The sequence below is a fragment of the Bombyx mandarina genome, chromosome 05 (genome assembly GCF_030267445.1).
Source record: "Bombyx mandarina strain Sakado chromosome 05, ASM3026744v2".
NCBI lineage: Eukaryota > Metazoa > Arthropoda > Insecta > Lepidoptera > Bombycidae > Bombyx > Bombyx mandarina.
This window is the reverse complement of record NC_143212.1, coordinates 8536727-8557792: the sequence shown is the minus strand read 5'-3', so window position 1 is coordinate 8557792 and position 21066 is coordinate 8536727. Positions and strand designations below refer to the sequence as shown.

Here is a 21066-nt window from a genome sequence, read left to right as displayed (position 1 = left end):
TTTTTCCCTAGTTTCATTTAAATTACCAGAACATCGGGCAAAAGAAAAACATATAAATCCAATCGCATCAATATTCATCAAAATCAAAATTATTTAATCAAAACCTCTGATTTGGTAGTGATAGTATTTACATCGAATTCTGAATTGATAATTGGTGGATAATTGCCTAATATCAATTGAAATTAAATAGATGAAAGAGATACATTTTATACATACAGACATACATTTTATAACTATTATAATCAAAAAATACAGGAACCAGACCGGGCAGTGTGTTTGTCAGCAGTTCGTTTCCATTTTTTTTATTGCCTAGATGTGTGGCCGAGACATTGAACCCATAGACATCTACAACGTAAATGCGCCACACACCTTGAGATATAAGTTCTAAGATCTCAGTATAGTTACAACGGCTACCCCACTCTTCAAGCCGAAACGCATTACTGCTTCACGGCAGAAATAGGTGGTGATACCTACTCGTCGTCCGGACTCACAAGAGGTCCTGCCACCAGTAAATACCCGACGATTTCCCAGTTGACGGTGCTGTGCAGACAAAAGGCTGGCAAGTTGAGACGGAATGAGTTTTATCTACTGCTCTCGTTTAATACAAATAAATACTTGGTTCTCAGTCATAAAAAATATTAAATTTAACTGTTAAGCGTCATAGGCATTTAAGTGCTAATATTGTTCGGTTACAGTGTATTATATTAATAACTTGTAGTAATGCCGGCCACTCACATGCGCGCAAACATTCCTACATTGTACGAATGTTCGCGCGCATGTGAAGGGCTGTCAGACATTCATTCGCAAACTTAGCGGCTGTGCAAATGGGTTCGGTATTCAATTTGCGAACCCGTTTGCGCTTCCTCCTACATTTGTTTACGAATGTCTCACGAATTTCTCCTCTTTTTTAATTCGTCAATAGAACATTGAAGAGAAAAAGAGTTTTTAATTCTTTCCCAGGCGTCATTAACGGCCATTCTGTTTTTATGGGATTTCTTTTGAGGGTCTCATATGGTCGATTCGTTTTGCAGGAGTTCAATGAACTCCATCACCTTGGTGTTGTTCCAATCCATGATGAAGATACGCTACACAGTAGACATCACGATCTATGAAAATAGCGAAACGTCCATTGCCTTCGCAATCCTGGGCGCATCTGGTAAGTGTATAATCTATGCAACTGGTCACACGAATGTGTGGGAGACTACGCGAAGGATCGCGGTTCGCGCGCTTTGATGTCCGTTAAAAAACCGACACAGCTTGGAAAACCACGAATGCAGCGAAAACTTTGCATAATCATTTGCAAATGTCGTCCTACACTTGTGGGTTTGCGTATTCGTGCGAATGCGAGTGACCGGTATAAGAATTACTTCTAGTTCAGCGGTGGAGGTGGTTTTCGTGCATTATTTTATGGCCGGCATAGATAATACACAAACTAGATGGCCGTACAGGGCAGTCTCTAATACTGCTTTAGTGTGCCCTCGATTGTAATTATTATTATTTTTTTTTTATTGCTAGATGAGTGGACGAGCTCACAGCCCACCTGGTGTTAAGTGGTTACTGGAGCCCATAGACATTTACGACGTAAATGCGCCACCCACCTTGAGATATAAGTTTTAAGGTCTCAAGTATAGTTGCATGCTGTCCCACCCTTCAAACCGAAACGCATTACTGCTTCACGGCAGAAATAGGCAGGGTGGTGGTACCCACCCGCGGGGACTCACAAGAGGTCCTACCACCAGTAATTACGCAAATTATAATTTTGCGGGTTTCATTTTTATTACACGATGTTATTCCTTCACCGTGGAAGTCAATCGTGAACATTTATTGAGTACGTATTTCATTAGAAAAATTGGTACCCGCCTGAGATTCGAACACCGGCGCATCGCTCAACACGAATGCACCGGACGTCTTATCCGTTAGGCCACGACGACTTCAATTAGTCTTGTGTTTGGCCTCCCGACTTCACGTCATAGATTAGGGCCATTTTTTAACGTGTAATCTAAAGGCTTATTCTAATTAATTTGAAGTTTCAATAATATGCCAATGACCGAGGTAGTTACACCATAGACACCGTAAATTTACGAAAAAGAAATTTTAAGTTTCAACCAAATAGACTTTTGACTAGAAATCATAATCGCTTTAAATATTCTTGATCTTGGTTTTGACCGGAAACATTCTAGAGAACCCAAAACGCGGGTCTAAATTCACATAAACTTTAAAACTTTATTTTTGAGCGGCTTTATCTTGCGTGTACGCTGTATCACTAGTCACTACGATTTCAAATGACACTTTTAATTAGATTGATATTGATTTAACAAAAATACCGCCACAACCTTATTCAAAATGACAATTTTCATTTTGTTTGTAGTGATCTAAATTTGTAAAATGTTTGCGATTTTCAGTAGTTTGAGATTTTTCTTTTCGAAGTGGTATCCTCTTCTAAGTTTTGGAATAATACCAGCTTAAGAATATAAAAATTCCGATAAATTCATATACGCAACATTCCAAATAATTCATGAATGCGTATTTTCCCCCTTGTTTTTACTATGGAAGACTACGCATTTGTATTGAATATGAATTTTTAATTACTTTATGTGTGTCACAACATCCATACTAATTAACGGTCACGAGTCACGACTTTTTCTGTCGCTCAACAACCAACGTCCAAACCTCGCATGAGACAGAACTCATGAAGAGGCAGAGGGGGGAAAGTGAAGCGTTTAGTGCGGAGCACATCTCTCCCATCACCCTCCCCCTCGGGACGCCGGACCGGCGGTCGTCGGCGCCACGACCACCAGCCCTCTCGGTCGGCAGGCTATCCGAAGCCCGCCTAGATGGCGCCGGTTAGAGTGAGCACGAGTCACGACTTGCCCATAGCTCAAAAAGGGTTGTAGAGCCAAACATCTATGAGCTTACCTGAATTTAAATGGTTGGTGTAACCTATAGAAGACGTGAACAATTTCAGAGCCCACAAGAATAACTAGCACATCGGCAACCTGTATAGATAATATTTTCACAAATGTAAAACCTTTACATAAATGCATTATTAATCATTTAAGTTCAGACCACAGTGGACAATTCTTATCTTTTAAAATAAAATCTGTTTCAGATGTTAATAGTACAAGAAAGCTACCGTTTGTTCCTATTAATATTAGACGTTTGGAGAAGCTTAGAGGTAAAGTTTTGGCAAAAATTCCGAATGTTTGTTATAGTGAAGATCCTAATGTTCATTACATGGATTTATTTAATGTTATTAATTCTGAATTTAGTGCCATCTTTACTTCTAAAACTCTGATCTTACATAATAAAAGATCATTCAATGAATGGGCGACTGTTGGAATTCACAAAAGTAGGCAGAGATTATACGATCCCTATCATGAAAAATCATATAATCATAATAAGTCATTCCATGAGTATGTCTCTAAATATTCCAAGCTGTTTAAAAAAGTCTGTACATTGGCCAAGTCATTGCACTTAGGCAATCTTATAAAAAATGCACCTGACAAAATTAAAATGACTTGGAATATCATTAATAGGGAGACTGGGAATGTCAGAAACAGCAATGCTGAATTAACTTTAAAAATCAATAATCGAATAATAACTTCTCATCAAGAAGTGGCCAGTGCCTTTGAGCACTACTTTGCTGATATCCCAGCTTCTACTACAAAATCTTTAATTTCATCTCCTACCGTCGCCGAATCATTACTGCAAAATCATGTTGATAAATGCAGTGTTAACTTTAAGTTCACAAATATTGATATAAAGGACATAATTAATAATTTCAAGCTCATTAATATTAAGAAAACTGGTGATTTATGGGGAATTTCAATTAATGTTATAAAATCCATTATTGATATAATTGCACCTTACCTTGCTACAATATTTAATGACTGTATTGATGGTGGTGTGTTTCCTGATCTAATGAAATATAGTAAAATAATACCTTTATTTAAATCTGGTAGTACTTTTGACCCCTCTAACTTTAGGCCCATTTCAGTACTACCTACATTGAGTAAAATTTTTGAAAAAATTATTCTGGAACAACTTTTGTACCACTTCAATTCCAATAACCTGCTTCATAACAAACAATATGGATTCACTAGAGGTCGGTCAACTATTGATGCAGGTGTAGATCTCGTTAAAAATATTTTTCAGGCTTGGGAAGAGTCGCATAATGCCCTTGGGGTTTTCTGCGACTTATCTAAAGCTTTTGATTGTGTTGAGCATAATACATTGTTGAGGAAATTACACCATTATGGTATTAGGGAGGGAACCGAGGGAATCCTTGAGGCACAAGTTTAAGGAAATCAAAATTCTAACTTTAGCGTCCCAATACATTTTTGAAAATTTATTGTACGTGCGTAAAAACATTGAAGAATTCCCCAGAGTCTGCGATTTGCACAATGTGAACACTAGGAACAAACATAGGCTTGCGTTGCCGGCGGCTCGAATTAAGAAAATAAGCAACTCTTTTAGGGGGCTGGGTGTACAGCTTTTCAACAAGATCCCACTAAACGTTCAACTATTACCTGTTCATAGATTTAAGAAAACTGTTAAGGAACGTTTGTGCAACAAGGCACATTATAAAGTTAAGGATTATTTACTAGATGGCACTACGTGGGAATGAGGCGCTCGCTCCTGGCCTTTTCATTTTTCATTATTATTATTATTTTTTTAATTGTATTTTTTGACTTGTTTTTTCTTTTATTGTGAATATTTCTATTTATTTAAAAAAAAGAAAATATTTGAGTAAAAACAAAAAAAAAAAGCCCGCTGAGTTTGTTTCGCCGGTTCTTCTCAGGACTGTGGCTTTTTTTGGAACCGGTGGTAGAGTTAACATTGTTATTTGTATTTTGACATTCAACAAGTGTGTCATACTGACATCTAAGTTGAAATAAATGATTTTGAATTTTGAATTTGAATTTGAATGTAATTTCCACCGACGATCTGACACAGACACAGCCCACCGAGTTTCTCGCCGGATCTTCTCAGGGTCGCGTTTTCGATCCCGTGGTAAATGCTGCGAAGCACTGCTCTTGCTAGGGCTGGTGTTAGCAACACCTCCGATTTGAGCCCCGGGAGCTCACCTACACGCTAGGGTAATGCTGATATAGCCTCTGAAGGCATTTTTTTAAATTTATTGCATAGATAGGTGGACGAGCTCACAGCCCACCTGGTGTTAAGTGGCTACCGGAGGCCATAGACATCCACAACGTAAATGCCGCCACCCAACTTGAGATACGAGTTCCAAGATCTCAGTATAGTTACAACGGCTGCCTAACCCTTCAAACTGAAACGCACTACTGCGTTTTCTTCTGCTTCAACTGCTTCACGGCAGAAATAGGGTGGTAGACGTCCTACCACCAGTAATCATAGGAATCATCATCATAGGTAGGGAAAAAAATTTCGGACGATCCAGGAACATAAGGTGTCAGCTACATTTGAAGGCATACAAACATCTTTCGCGGCAAAAAATTACAGGATTGTGGTGCTATGCATGACTATATCAATAAAGAAGCCGTCACTAAGGGTAGAGCAGTCATTAAAACGTTATGTCGACGTTATGTCTCATGGTTGGGTTGATGGGTTTTACAATAAGTAAGCCCTGAGATCTTTCACCTAACTACTTAAGAAAAGCATGAAGCAAATTAAACAAATAAATTTTAAAATTAAAATATTGCGCTAAGTTTTACAAACTAGAATTGACGGGCCATCGAACTGCACTGCGGCGCATTGCATAAGTAGAACGCAATCTGACATAACGAATACCTACTTTGTGCGGCCTTGGCCTCGTTAGTGCTGTGGTAGTAAGCGGTGTGGGTTTTAACGCTGACGGATCAATATACTGCCAGTGCCTCCGATTGCTTTGCGTGTGAAGCCGGTGCGTCAGCGCACCTCCTAGTGCTGTTATTCAAGCTGGGTTTGTGCTTTAGGTAAACCTAGTAAATCTATCCAATGAAGTGAATTATATAAATTATATTGCATGTTTAGAAAATTCAATTTTTTTTGCCATCGAAATACTTATATTGGAGCGCTAATAAAGTAAAACAAAAATAATAAAAACAAGGAGCCCAGTATGTATTATAAAATAAATTATACTTTTAAGAACAAGGTGGAGATTTAAAAATCTGAGTAAAGAACTAACTAACCAGCTTACTTAACATTTTTTTTTCTATAAAAATAGTTCCATAACAAAATATTATATAACCTATTAGACCAAAAATTAATCATCAATATACGATTTTGAATTAAAAGTGGTTGAAACAAGTAAATACCTTTTGAACCAGAGTACATAATTGAATTATTATGTGGACACCTGTAATGCATAAGCAATGTAATCGTTATCGTCATTTTTAGGAACTTGAATTGAATGATTAATTAGATAACTGGTTCTTCAACATAACTCGAATGGTATTCTTTTTCTTGCTCTATATCCTTAATCATACGATATTTTAAAGTCTGAAGTGTGAAGAAAATTAAAGCTTCTATTGTCAAAGAGGAAAAACGTCTGATGTAACGACCATCTGACGACTAGTATGACTATGAACACATGATGTAGTCAAAAGCTTGAAAACGGTATTTGTGAAAACTGATCTTAAATCTTATTTGTCGATGAGAGCTTATTTAGCCTATATTTAGGCTTTTTTAACTTAATCTTTCTCTTTGATGCTATTTTTACCTGCTAACCGAGACTATTCTTACTGCACTGTGTAGCAATGTATCATTCGTTACAATTTTGACCGTAAAATGCTACAGGATTTTTTTCTCAGATAATATAAAAGTACTATGTATTCATTATATTATTTATTTATTGTTATTATTCATTTATTGTTATTACTATATAGGCATTTGTTAAGGTGGTTAATTATTATTAAGAAGGTACTCGTAATATCAAAAAACATCACAATATTATTTTATTAGGTAAAATAAGTCTAAAAATCTTCGCTAAAACATAGAGAACATCAATTAATTGTGAATAGACGCATCTTCTACATTAACAATTACAACAATATTTAGTAGCTAGATCTTTTGTATGGCCATGGTATTCATGAACAGTGAATCTATAGTAAAGGCAGGATGCCGCCTCCTGTTTCCTGGTGAGACTTTGGACCCCGTGTTTTAACTTATTTATAAGTACGGTTGAATATGTCCAGTGCTGGAAGTATAAATAATACAAGAAATACTACAGTAGTCGTAAAATAAGATTTTTGCATGACGTATAAAACGCTATAGTATCAGAAATCACAAGCGGCAGATATATAGGTACTGTTTTTGTTTTATGCCATGATTCCTGTAGGTTCCCGGCGTTGTTCATTGAAGAGTTCTTTAAAATTTGCGATGAACACACTTGACGTACGTTATGTTAATCGGATAGTTGTGAAATGTAAAATAACTACTATATATCTGACCTTGTCACAGTTAAGAGTACAAAACAACGTAGCGATTTTTTTCACAATGTTTATCCAAGTAATATTTTCACATAGGCGTAGCAGCGGAGCTTGCGAAAAAATCAGAATGGCTTTCCGGAACTTCGCACTAGTCGCCATTCTCATCGTTGCTATCATAGCTCCACACTTCACAGCACAACCAGTATGTAGCAACTTTTTTTTTGATGTTATAACAGAACAAAACATCGCTTAAGTGCGGGATCCGCGCTGTACTGAAAATTGGGGACGTCGACGGCTTACTTTAGTTTTTAAGAAATATAATATTGTTACGCATTGGGGTTCGGGATAAATAAAATTCTACCCAATTACAAGTTAACACTGTATTAGCACTTAGAACACTTAAAACACTTCACAAACACTAAAATTCTCAATTCAGTTCTTCCGCTTCGCTTCAGGTGATCCGTTTGCTGTTTCGCTTCGAGTAGTTCCGATTACTGACTGACTGCGTGCCATCTCTGCAACGCTTTTATTGTCGATACGACATCCCTAGAATCGTCGAGAACATTCCTCACAAGTCGAGTACATTCGGTGTTGCCGCTATTTGACAATAGATGGCGTTACTTTTTTATTGCTTAGATGGGTGGACGAGCTCACAGCCCACCTGGTGTTTAGTGGTTCTTACTGGAGCCTATAGACATCTACGACGTAAATACGTCACCCACCTTGAGATATTAGTTCTAAGTTCTCAGTATAGTTACAACAGCTGCCCCGCCCTTCAAACCGAAACGCATTACTGCTTCAAGGCAGAAATAGGCAGGGCGGTGGTACCTACCCGCGCGGACTCACAAGAGGTCTTACCACCAGTAACTACGCAAATTATAATTTTGCGGGTTCGATTTTTATTACACGATGTTATTCCTTCACTGTGGAAGTCAATCGTGAACATTTGTTGACTACGTATTTCATTAGCAAAACTGGTACCCGCCTGGGATTCGAACACCTGTGCATCGCTCAACATGAATGCACCGGACGTCTTTATCCTTTAGGCCACGACGACTTCAAACTCTTACTCCTACCAGTACAGTAGGTATAACGTATAAATGTACCACATTAAACGCAGAAAAGAAAAGAGAGAGAAAGATTATTGTTTCCTTAACAATTCGATTTTATGGTACCTACTGTAACCAATGTTAATAACCAGTAGATCAACGGGGCGACTTAAAATTAATAAATGATGAGTTCTTGATTTGATTTATAAAATATTTGCCGTGTGGCGTCGGCGGACTAGAGTAGCACCACCGCATATCTGCCCGTGGGTGATTAAGGGAGTATGAAAAAGTACTAACTCCCTGTTAGTTTTTACCATAATATATCCATCTGTCCGAGTCTTTCCACAGCTGTAACCGTCTCCGTTCCAGTGGATCGAGAAGGACAAACATAAGTGCACTTATGTCTCGCGCGTAGGATATACACCTTAATATACCCTGCGCAACTGACCGCTTTTTTGTGCAATACTCACCATCAGCTGGTATGATCGTATTCGGAATACAGAAGTGCTACGGGGAGCTAATATCATGGAGATTAAAATATATATCATGTGACGGCAACTCCGTTGGTGTGGACACGTATCGCGGATATCAGATAACCATACAACAAAGTGCATCTTTTTCTCTGAACTTGAGGAAGGCAAGCGTAACCGTAGCGGATAACTCCTCAGGTACAAAGATGTGCTTAAGCACCACATGAAGAAGTGTAATGAATAATTTTGTTAGGAGATCGTACTTTGTGATTTTAGTTTGGCGAACGGTTCCTTTGCGAAAGTTATATCACCTGAATCAAGGTTGGATTTTTATGTGGCTGGGGCAGCTTCATATTCCGTCGCGCAAATAGGACCAGTTACGATGCCGACACCGTGTCCTCGTCGTAGCCACTGAAGTGATGGCAATCCCTTCAGATGGCTCCCTTCGGCCAACGTCGCGATTCACCAAGTCCGTGAGGACCGGGCCGATCGCTTCAACGGTCCGTTGCTCGTAGGTGGAGACCGCCAAGCGGTGAAATCACGTCTCTACCACGGCCCTCCTAAATTGGAGGCTCCAACATCTTCGGCCACCGAGGAGTACCTACCTAGCACAGATTATGAGTGCTCGCTAGGCGATAACTTTGCAGGAGGTTCGGTTCCGAGCCCTAAAAACAGAAAAAGAGTCGATTTTTAAAAACAAAATGCTGTAATCAAATCATAATTCGATCAGTCTAAGCCACGTCCATTTTCTTAACGCCCCGAACCTTCTATGATGTATGCATATATTGGCAATATTACTTGGACAGGTCTTTTTTAAATTTTATTTTTAAGTTCGAGCGCTCTTAATGAAAACCTTTACATAATCAATCAAAAATTGCTGAGTTTACACAGTAATATTGTTGGAAACAAGCATTATATCAGCAAAAAATACATTCTAATAAACTCAATGAACGTGGCTCTCGCTGTATTGTAACAACTAAGCAGTGCATTATGCCCTTATTAGCTTCAGGAATTGAAATGTTGTTGTTTAAATTATTTATTTAAATAATTTGGTTGGCAATGTAATAAGTTTGTATTTTGCGCTTGTATATAGTTATATTCTAGTAGTAGTCTAGTAATAGTAAGAGTTTTTAGATGTCTTTGATTTTAATTTATTAACATGATTAAAGAATAAAACGAATATTTCTTTAAATTTTATGAAAAGTTTCGGGTTAATACCGCATTTATGATTTTTTTTTTATCATTGCTTAGATGGGTGGACGAGCTCACAGCCCACCTGGTGTTAAGTGGTTACTGGAGCCCATAGACATCCACAACGTAAATGCGCCACCCACCTTGAGATATAAGTTCTAAGGTCTCACGTATAGTTACAACGGCTGTCCCACCCTTCAAACCGAAACGCATTACTGCTTCACGGCAGAACAGGCAGAGTGGCGGTACCCACCCGCGCGGACTCTCAAGAGGTCATACCACCAGTAAGATTATGTGACATGACTATCTACAATATGTGAACGCTTTTCAATATTTGTCATTTTTAAACGCGACCCTTCAAGAAATCATTTTTGAAAGATAACGTTGCTTGCTGACGATTGGTTCTTGCAACACCCACGGCTACTTTATTCGATCTTTATTATTTATCTACTTAATAGCTGCTTTCGTTTGGTATTATGCCCCTGTGTCCTGGATCGAATCTCGATCGAAGTCAGTACTTTTTTTAAACATATTTTGTATTTGTACAATGAAACGTGTTTTTGTTTTAAGTAATTGTTTTCCTTACGCAGAACACCGGAGAAAATTGTAGCTTGATGTCGTTTAATGCGGAAAGTTTTTTTCTTATCAAACTAATCATACTAAAACAAAATAAATATAATATAAAATCTTAAAAACGCAACTGTTTTTTTAAGTTTGTTAATGGTGTTGTCTTCCTTTAGCCAACAGCAGATGATATAATAAGCAAGGACCGATATCAGAGACAATCTGCAATTAAAGCGGGTTACTCCATTGCAACGAAGCCAAAATGGGGTTTCTTCGGGACTGTATTTAATCTTATCAAAGAGGTAAGCCAAACGTTTTATAAATATCCTGCTACCTAAGGTACAGTAGGTATGTGGATTTAAAAAAAAAACTAGAATATGACAGTTGCAGAACACAAAAGGTCATTTGTGGCCGTCAGCGCAAAAGTGACCTAAGCTTACCATAGTTAATATGGAGTTAATGAGATTTGAATTTACGTTTACACTGTTTCGTAAGCAGAAACAATACGTGCAAAAATAATGTTTAGAAAGGCATCTGTTATATATGGGTAGAACTGGGGATAGGCCGCTTTTGCATCAAATTTTATTATGTTTATGTAAATTGCATTATATAAGCATAAATATGAAAAACTGTAGGTAAGGCCACTTTTGCGCTGGTGGCTTCATTTCTGTCCCGGGCGGAAACCGGAAAACAATATGTTTGTATGGCCGAAACCGTGCTTTCTCATAATAACAATCTTGTTTCTAAATCTTGTTTCAGCAAGTCAACGATACCAAAAGTGCATACAGTCAAATTTCTGATTTAGTCAACAATCAATTTTCCGATGGTAATGTAAGTGTAATATCATCAGGTTTATTTCTATGTAAGTAGATTAAGTATAGGAATAAAGTTATTCTATGTACCTACTATTTAAACAATCATACATTTTTTAACGAAACAATCTAGAGCTTTTAATATTTGAGTTTCGATTTTAAGTTTGTCAAGGCAATTCTGGAATAACTTTAATTTTAGTACCTACTTTTTCCGGATACTTATCGCTCAAATATAGATAAAATACTGTTTGATAAAATAAAACGGCTTTAAAATTTTTTCATTATTATTATTAACTAGCTTTTACCTGCGACTTCGTCCGCGTGGAATAGTTACTTTGGCATAAAGCTAAATTTTACCCGCAGCTTCATTAACGTAGAAAGTGAAAATATTTTTGAATAATAGATTGTTAAGGAGCTATTTAAGGTGCCAAAATCTATCAATTCGACCACCATTTTTTATCTATGTATGTTCACCGATTTCTCGATAATGCTTGAACCGATTCTGATAATTCTCTTTTCTGTTTTTTGTTCGAAAGGGTAGACTTCGAATTGTTCTTTAATCATCAAGACCTGATGATGGGATCCTGGAGAAATCCAGAAAAATCTATAATTGTCGAAACCTATCTTGAAGTGATTTGGGTGTTTCAATGTTGTAATGAATACGTATTTATTTGGATAAGGATTAATATCATCTTTACAAAAACACCTTCACAAATAATGCTTTGTTTTAGCACACGTTTTGTTAGCATAAAAAACGTTATAGTGATCCAACCTTAACATATAGACATATGCTGTCGAGGACTTTTTTTAGATCTTTTAAACGGGAACAATTCTGTCACACATTATTTTAACGAAACTTTAACCGTTTCCACAGCGCACGCAGCGGAAGCTCTGAAAAGGAAAAAAAACCCCGATTTTGAAACATTCTTTATTGGTGCTCCGTTTGTATCGGTCTTAGCGTGATGTTATAGCCTGTATATAGCCTTCCTCAATAAATGGGCTATCTAACTAAAAGATAAAAGATCAATTTACTACAAAGTTTTCTAGTTTTTTTTATTGCTCAGATGGGTGGACGAGCTAACGGACGAGCCACTTGTTGTTTAATGGTTACCCAAGCTTAAGGACTTCTACAACGTAAATGCCGCCTTCCACCTTTACACACGAGTTCTACTAAACTACGACTTCTATAGTTACCAGAAATATTAGGCGGAAAACCAATATAATCTTGAAACATCACAGATTTTGTTAATTATTACAATATTCTGATACGTATATCAAAAATACACAAATACCCACGAAAACCCAAAAAATATTTAACGATTATTTAATATGTATTTAACAACGAAACACCTTACGTTTCTGAAGAATGGAAATTCGTCTAAAAAACGATTACCCCTGCAACGGAAGACTTGAAACCATCTCTCTGGGGACCATGTAGAGGTTTTTTCTTAAATTTGAAGTCATTTGCAGACTGCGACGACAGAAACAATTGCTGTAAATGGAACTACACCAACACCTAAGATATCTAGAGCAGATTTCCTGAATATTCTTGATAGAAATCTGAAAGGTTTAGCCCGTCTTCGCGCATTAGAATGGCGAGAAGCAAAAAAGGTATTTCAATTTCATTCATTTACCAAAATCAGAATATGATGCTTTTTAACAATATATAGAATTTATAGCTATTCAGAATTGATGTTATTTGTAAGAAATCAGCGATATACATAGTTTAAGATAAAATAATTTTTATTTGTTAAATTCTCAGGATTCAGCGGCAAATTTACGAGAGTACAAAGATGAAATATTTACCGGAAAACGATTAAAAAACAGTAGATAAGCCGGAAACTTACTTATTCACCAATCAAATTAATAATTAGTGCTCATTTTCATCTCTGAAGAGAGACGGGGCTAGAAAACAACATTAAACCGTAACGTGATTTCAATGAGGTTTAAATGTTAGCTATTTTTATTTTGTGAAACGAATTGCCTAATCAGAAATCGTTTTTTTTACCACCCTTAGGATTTAAGTACCTATCAATATAATTGTTATTAGATTTGTTGACAATCTGTATGTTCCTGTATATACTTATGCGATATGTATTTAATTCAAATAAAACATTCTGTTTAGTTTTGTGATTTATTAAAGTTAATATTATCACAATATTACTCAATTCTTAACAATAACTACGAAATAATGTTATTTTGTGTTATTTTAAACTTCTTCTACTTGTTTTTGTTTCTTATTCGTGAATATATGCAGTATGGCCCGACAACCCGGATACAATTCATACTTTTGACGTAAAACACCTCTCCGTGTCCACTTTTGTACACTTTCTTCGTTAAGCATGACTTGCAAAGCTCTTTCTTCGTGTAAATTATTAAGTTCAGCCGCTTTAATTTTTAATTCACATCTATCTGCTCCGTCTACCTGCAATTTAACATTATACAGTTTTGGTGTAGGATGACAAAAGACCTCACGGCATCCGTATCTCGCGATGCACCGGTGTTCGAATCCCGCAGGCGGGTACTAATTTTTCTAATGAAATACGTACTTAAGTAATCTTCACGTTTGACTTTCACGGTGAAGGAATAACATCGTGTAATAAAAATCAAACCAGCAAAATTATTGAGTAATTACTGGTGGTAGGACCTCTTGTGAGTGCGCGCGGGTAGGTACCACCACCCCGCCTATTTCTGCCGTGAAGCAGTAATGCGTTTCGGTTTGAAGGGCGGGGCAGCCGTTGTAACTATACTTATGCCCGTATCTTTAGACGTTTCGTAAAATAGTCCTCCACTCTTAACTCATCCGATGATGCTCGAGAATTCCCTCCAAACTTACTCGAGTTTGGTATTTTTAGTCGACCATTACAATATTCCTCAACTGTCCTCGAGTGAGGTAATAATGATGAAAATTTGATCAAGCTAGCATCAAACCCATAGAGTTCTGTAGTCTATGGTCATTGTTTAATGTCAAAGTCAAGCTGCCGCTGTCTGTTTGACACATAGACCTATATAGTAGGGACACGACATATTGTTCTATACGTACAATCGCTTATATAAATAGCACCCATTTTGAAGGCACATACATAAACATATATCTATCTCGTTCTTACTCAGCACTTTAACTCGCAGGAAAACAATATAACAGTATTTCAGTGCGTACATAAAATGAAACATGAATATACGTAAATATCTCCGTCTCCGTCTAATGAGGCCGAAAATCCGCCATGTTTAGCGCGCCAAATGTCATTGTCACGTCAGTTCGGCCGTCTGTTTTGGGTTGTACATTATTTATTGACTATGATATCGATTTAATATGATTGATTATATAAAATTTCATAATTTATCATGCTTAAAACATACAAAAATAATAATTAAAACGTATTTTATAGGATCTCAAGAAAGTCGATGTCCTAAAACTATTATCTATATGTATTTAAATTCATTATGGAGCCCTCATCCGAAAAATCCATTTTTCGGTCGGAATCTATTGATCATGACACTAATCATAAATACCACTTTAAAATATGTCATCAAAACATATTTAGACATTCTGTTTAGATATTTCGGGAAAAAGGCTACCGACAAAATCTCTTCGGAACTATTTAAATAAAATAGTTTTATTCCGCAGTGAGTAAAACACTATTGTAAATTTGTTAAATATTTAATAATTAAGTGATTTTAGAGAGGAAGTCACAAGGAATGACGTTTGTAATTAATGAATAAATGTTCTGTAGGTGTTTTTTTTTTCACGCGGTCCCTTGATAAGTTTAAAATTTGAATCACTCTCAAGCGAAAGTGATTCAAATGGTGCGGCGCACCTTCCTTGGGGTGCGCTGCGGTAGTATGTTACGGACTTTAGAGTCAGCAAAACAATTAAAATAGATTGTAATAGTCTAAGAAAAACACGTACTCAAAATACGATAACATTTAGCATGCTAGAAATGGGCTGATGGCTTTGAACTACGCCATATCTTTATGTTTTGCGACAAACGACAACTTTATAAAATCAGTGTAGCAACTTTTAAAAATCATCATATCGTTTACTTGGCAAATTCGAAGGACGAACTTGTCTTAGATTTCACCCATCTAAATCATATCATATTTGCACATAACAATATACCTACTTACTTCCCATTAAAGTATAAATTCTACAAATAAATAATACTCAACAATATTTAAAATAAAATGAGCCAAAAACGTTTATCGATAAAACCTGATAACATTGAAATCTTTTGTACAGCACTAAAGCCGCCATGTTTTGTGGCCAGATGACGTCACAGCGGCACGAAATTTTGGTTGACGTTTCATTTCCATAGGTTTCCTACTTCATTGGTTTGACACTAGATGAACTTGTTTGATGTTTTGGTTGCTGAGTTATTCGTAAATATGTGTGCGTGCGGTAAATCTGAAAGTGTATTATTTATTTTCTAACCTATTATTATTTTAGATTTCGGATCCGGCTTTGTATTTTTATTCGCCGCTTTTATGTGATTTTGGTTGCATCGTGTTGTTGAAGTGCTTTTCCACAACCACCAGTTTATTATTATATAAATAAAACTTATAATCGCATTGACTTTATTTATCAGGTAGTAAGCAAAATATGACTCTTATGTAGGTAAATAAAATAAAGAGTTTCAAATGTCTAACCTCGAACTATTTACTTTATTAATAAATATTATCAAACTTAAATTATCAAAATATGCGCGAATCATGCACAGATCCAGGCCATTGCACAACAATATCATATATTTCCATTTGCGGTCCACATACTATTTGGACATCGATAGAAAACCAGCCTTGAGGAACGTTCAAGGTACGTCGCGACGTACCTTAACTTGACAGTTCGGTCACTTCACTCCGGTTAGGAAATTTTTCCAAGGACGTTTGAGTGGAGTTTATTTTTACGACTAATCATACCGAAACGCGCGTTGGAGGTTGAGTCGAGTCGAGTTACGCTCGTGTGAACGACTAAAGATACGGGTGTTAGACCTTAGAACTTATATCTCAAGGTGGGTGGCGCTTTTACGTTTAGATGTCTATGGGCTCCAGTAACCACTTAACACCAGGTTGTGAGCTCGTCAAACCAATCTAAGCAATAAAAAAATCTAGTGTAATGTGTTTACTGATGTGAATTTCACCACCCACTTTGAGAATAATATCAAATTCTGAATTCTACTGTTGAACGGCTGTCCCTACATGCCGAAACTAAAACCGCTTTGTGGCATAAATAGCCGAGATGGTGGTATGTACCCGAGGGCGCTGACAAATACGTCCTGTCACTAGTAGTTACGTAAAATTTGTATATTAAGCGAGTTTGATTGTTGAAAGATAAAAAATTCCTTCTTTGTGGAAGCTATTTGTGCACACGTATGTGACGGCACGTATTAGATTAGACTTCTTATCCTTTAAGCTATGACTTAATTATAATTAGTATTTAATTTAGTAAATTAATAAATTAATAAAAATTTAGTAAATTAATTATATTTAGATACCCACACTTAACATTGTTTTATTATTTATATCTGGTGGTGTATTATTGTGTCTAGTTGCGAGCCGGCAACATGACTTCTCATAATTAGTTTAAATTTCTGTATCTGTTTAGATATCATATTTTTTCATTCGATATTCCGTTACGATAAAATCAAACTTACTTTGCACAAAAATGACAATTTGTAGTGATTATCAACAACAGGCCAGTTCTGTTCTAATACATTGTTCTCCCAGTTAATTGTAGAATTATGTGAAGAGATTCGATGCGGAGCCGATAATAATCCAGCCCACAATTCAGAACAAAAGTGTGGAGTAATAGGAGATGCCATTATAATAAGAGCCGCCAATGCTAATTCGAATTCCTTGCTTCTCGCGTACACTTCAGGTGGAATATTGTTCTGGAATTAAGGGAAAACACATGTTTATGCGGCGATATTAATTTAGTTAAAAGTTTTTTTTTTTATTATACAGAATATTTCATTTACTCGTAGACTTTGCAGTAGACAGAGATTAGGTTGTGCCCCTGGCATTGCTGAAGTCCATGAGCGACGATAACCACTTATCATCAGATGGACCGTCTGGCTAAAAAATTAATAAAAGACGAAACAGAGTAATCGCATGAAGAGCACAGTATGTTAAGCAGGCTATATGTGTGCAATTTTAAATAATGAGTGAAAACTGATCAACTATCGTAATCAGCTGTCGCAGAAACGGAAGGTCCTCTTGATCGGTACCGTCGCCAATATTTACCATTAATTCTTGCGGAATAGGACGAGAGGAGATATTGCCTAGGTTTGAAAGTGGCGTATAAAAATAGGTAAGGATACTTCTACTAGAAGTAGGCGACAAGGAAATAGAGGCAATAGCTTGAGGTATACGTATTGGAATTTTAATAAAAAAACAAATCTTGCCTTACCCGTAGAGTACTTGTTAAGCTTTGAAGTCGGGAAATGCCAACACTGAGTTTTTGAGTGTCCCTGAAATGATATGTAGTGGTAGCAGTAAAATAGTTTCGGTTTTCCCAGATTTTGTTCTCAATTTTTTTGAGTTCTTCAGGACTCAAGCTATTACTTTCAAAGTTATTCGCACGATATTTTAGAAATTCTCTCATAGTCATCCAAAGACGATGTTGCCAGTTCAAACACCCAGGCAATGCTAAAAAATATAACAATTTGTGGGGTATTCATTTGAAATTTTTCTGATATTTAGATCTAAAAGGAATGGATTTAAAAAGAAAAATAATATCATGAACTCACTTGCATCAGACCAACGCCTGGGTGTACCTGGTGGTACATCAGCTAGTATTAAAAGTCTTGTCATATCACAACCATAAGACTCAAGGAGTCTTTCAGGATTTTCACCATTGTATTTTGATTTGCTCATTTTTTCCCACTGAACTAATACTGGTTCACCTGTGACTTTTTCTTTATAAATTTCTCCAACTTTTTCTACATTTTCAGGTGGTAAATATTTACCAGAAGATTTAACTTTATAAGATTGTCCCATTACCATCCCTTGTACCAACAATTTTTTAAAAGGCTCTTCAACATAAGTCATTCCCAAAGAATTTAAAAAATAACTCATAAACCGAGCATAATATAAATGTAGCACTGCATGTTCCTTACCCCCAATATAAATGTCAACTGGTGTAGAATTCTTCAATTTTTCTTTATTAAAAGGAGCAAATTCGTTTTTAGGATCCAAAAATCTATAAAAATACCAGGAAGAGTCAACAAATGTGTCCATTGTATCAGTTTCTCTTTTAGCATTCGAGTGACATTTAGGACATTTACAATTGACCCAATTATCTAATGATTGTAATGTTTGGATGCCTGAGTGAGTATCAAGTTCTGGTAATACAACTGGCAGATCTTCATAAGGAACAGGAACAATATTGCATTTGGGACAGTATATTATGGGTATTGGTGTACCCCAGTATCTCTGTCTGGATATGAGCCAATCTTTAAGTTTGGAACTAACAAAGTGACCACCTACATTCTTGTTCCTAGCAATCTCTATAGCTTTTAAACTGTCACTTTCAATAGCTATGTCTTTTTTATTCTCTTGATCTATGGAAATTTGCAAGGCTTGCGCAATTTGATTATCTGTTTCATCTTGAGTTGGACAAGCAATCAAAACATCTCTACCTTCTGGATATTCAACAGTATCACACATGTAGACAGGCATTTCTGAGTCTGTTATTGGATTTAGACAGGACAGGCCAGAGTTGTATGTATGCCCTTGTAACAGAGGATGACTACTTTTCATTACTATAAAATTACCATGTATATATTTGTAGGGATTTTTAGTCCATACATCAAATAGTTTCATGGTTCCATCAACATTTAACTTGAATGTTACTACTGTGCCATCACAATCACCAATCCAGTGTCTTTGCAAATTAATTATGTCCTTCCAGTTTTCTAAGCTTTTGTCTTTTAATCCATCTAATAATTTTTTGGCATACTTAGTAGTTTTGATAAACCATTGAGTCAGTAACTTTTTTTCTACTTTCACCCCAGATCTCCATGAACAACCAAGATCATCCACTTGTTCATCAGCTAATACTGTTTGATCTACAGGGTCCCAGTTCACTTCAGCCTGGAATTAAATAACCAATCTTACTGATCATTGTCAACACTGTGTATAAACTTGGTCCACAATATAACATAAAATTATATTTAATTGAATTTTTTTCGTATTAGTTCTCATCCAAAAATATTTATTTTATATTTCTTTGGAAGATAAGTCTATGAATTTTTTTATTAAAGTATTGTGAATTTGGTTCTATCACGCACGTTGTATTTTTACTTTAAATGATTATAAGATGTGTGAGATTGAACTCTTTTAATATTAAGATACCTTAATTGAATAAGTACCTTACATTGATAAGCTAAGCCATTTTCCAACAGCTTCAAGAATATGTACTGTGTCCATTTATAATAATGAGGGTTACAAGTTGATATTTCTCTAGTCCAGTCAAATTCAAAACCCAACTGTAACAATTGTTGTTTCATCCTCTCTATATTAGATTTTGTCCATTTATAAGGTGGTATGTTCCTTTCGATTGCAGCATTTTCAGCAGGTAAACCAAATGCATCCCAACCAATTGGATGTATTACTTTGTATCCATTTAACTTGTGAAAGCGTGTTAAAGCATCAGATATCGAGTACACTCTAACATGTCCCATGTGTAGGTTACCAGAAGGATAAGGGAACATAGGTAAAACATAGTAGACAGGATCGGCATTACTGATTTCTCTGTGCAACACTTCAGTTGACCAATATTTTTCTATTTTAATTTTTATATCTCTGTTAACATCTTCATGCTGTAATATATTTAAAAAAAGCTATTTCAATTTACTTATGTTCTTAGTTCTTAGCGGATTTAAATAAAAAACTTATACAACAACAAAAAAATCTAATCATTGCACTTTATTTTTTCGTTACTTAAATCATAGCAGTACATTTCTATTTGTAGTTATATTTCAAAGAGCAAAGTAAAGGCTTTCAAACAAAATCTACTGTTATTTAATAAATGTTACACCACATCCATACCCATAATCCTAAGCTTGTTTTCCTTCTACGAAAGGTTATAGTTACATTGTGCATAAAGTTTGAGAATGTCCTAAAAAGTTTTAATGAATACATTCCGAATTAATATTGGTATTGAATGAATATTTATGTGTAATTTCCTTTGACAAAGGTTCCATTCACATTTTTTTAGATTTACTTCTAAATAAATTACCTACTGTGTAATCAGTGATCATAGCCTTTTTTTTTGGTACAATTTTTCTTATTAGGAAAGGCAAGGGGATCTGAGCCCATACAACCTTGTGTGTTCTATTTATCATAAACTATACACTTAATAATTTAAAAACTGATAATAAATACGTTCTTTTTTAAGGGATTTTATGACCTGGTAACTATAAGACCTTTAGGTCAAGTCTTATTTGAATTTTTAATCTTATTTTTGACTCCAGGAAAAAAAGCGCGGGAAACTTCGAATGTGCTGGTCGTTTATCTATAATTAAAATTAATTTTTGATGTTAATTGGATCAGTTGGGTAATATAGTATTAATATTTTAGTATATTTGTATCT

General features: G+C 35.9%; 2 protein-coding genes across 2 annotated transcripts; one reads left to right on the top strand and one right to left on the bottom strand.

The window, feature by feature from the left end:
* The first annotated feature begins 5784 nt into the window (after window positions 1-5784).
* On the top strand, window positions 5785-13607 carry LOC114249448 (uncharacterized). The gene is made up of 6 exons (XM_089727381.1): window positions 5785-5933; window positions 7485-7590; window positions 10839-10964; window positions 11422-11493; window positions 12945-13085; window positions 13237-13607. Exons 2-6 carry the CDS (start codon window positions 7516-7518, stop codon window positions 13306-13308), a joined length of 486 nt encoding a protein of 161 aa, XP_089583507.1. The 5' UTR covers window positions 5785-5933; window positions 7485-7515; the 3' UTR covers window positions 13309-13607.
* LeuRS-m (Leucyl-tRNA synthetase, mitochondrial) lies at window positions 13595-20765 on the bottom strand. The gene is made up of 6 exons (XM_089727380.1): window positions 20523-20765; window positions 19844-20293; window positions 18221-19565; window positions 17881-18119; window positions 17126-17362; window positions 13595-13899 (listed from the first exon to the last, which is right to left on the bottom strand). The coding sequence occupies exons 1-6, from the start codon at window positions 20613-20615 to the stop codon at window positions 13684-13686; spliced, it is 2580 nt and encodes an 859-aa protein (XP_089583506.1). The 5' UTR covers window positions 20616-20765; the 3' UTR covers window positions 13595-13683.
* Window positions 20766-21066: the final 301 nt, after the last annotated feature.

Bases quoted from the DNA above. Each gene is read 5' to 3' on its own strand.
- LOC114249448 (XM_089727381.1), top strand. From the start codon at position 7,516: ATGGCTTTCCGGAACTTCGCACTAGTCGCCATTCTCATCGTTGCTATC. The intron at 10,965-11,421 runs GTAAGCCAAACG...ATCTTGTTTCAG, and splicing joins TATTTAATCTTATCAAAGAG to CAAGTCAACGATACCAAAAG. The intron at 11,494-12,944 runs GTAAGTGTAATA...AGTCATTTGCAG, and splicing joins ATCAATTTTCCGATGGTAAT to ACTGCGACGACAGAAACAAT.
- LeuRS-m (XM_089727380.1), bottom strand. From the start codon at position 20,615: ATGTATTCATTAAAACTTTTTAGGACATTCTCAAACTTTATGCACAAT. The intron at 17,363-17,880 runs GTAAGGCAAGAT...CCTTAATTCCAG, and splicing joins GCTTAACAAGTACTCTACGG to AACAATATTCCACCTGAAGT. The intron at 13,900-17,125 runs GTAAGTTTGATT...GTTAAATTGCAG, and splicing joins AATTGTCATTTTTGTGCAAA to GTAGACGGAGCAGATAGATG.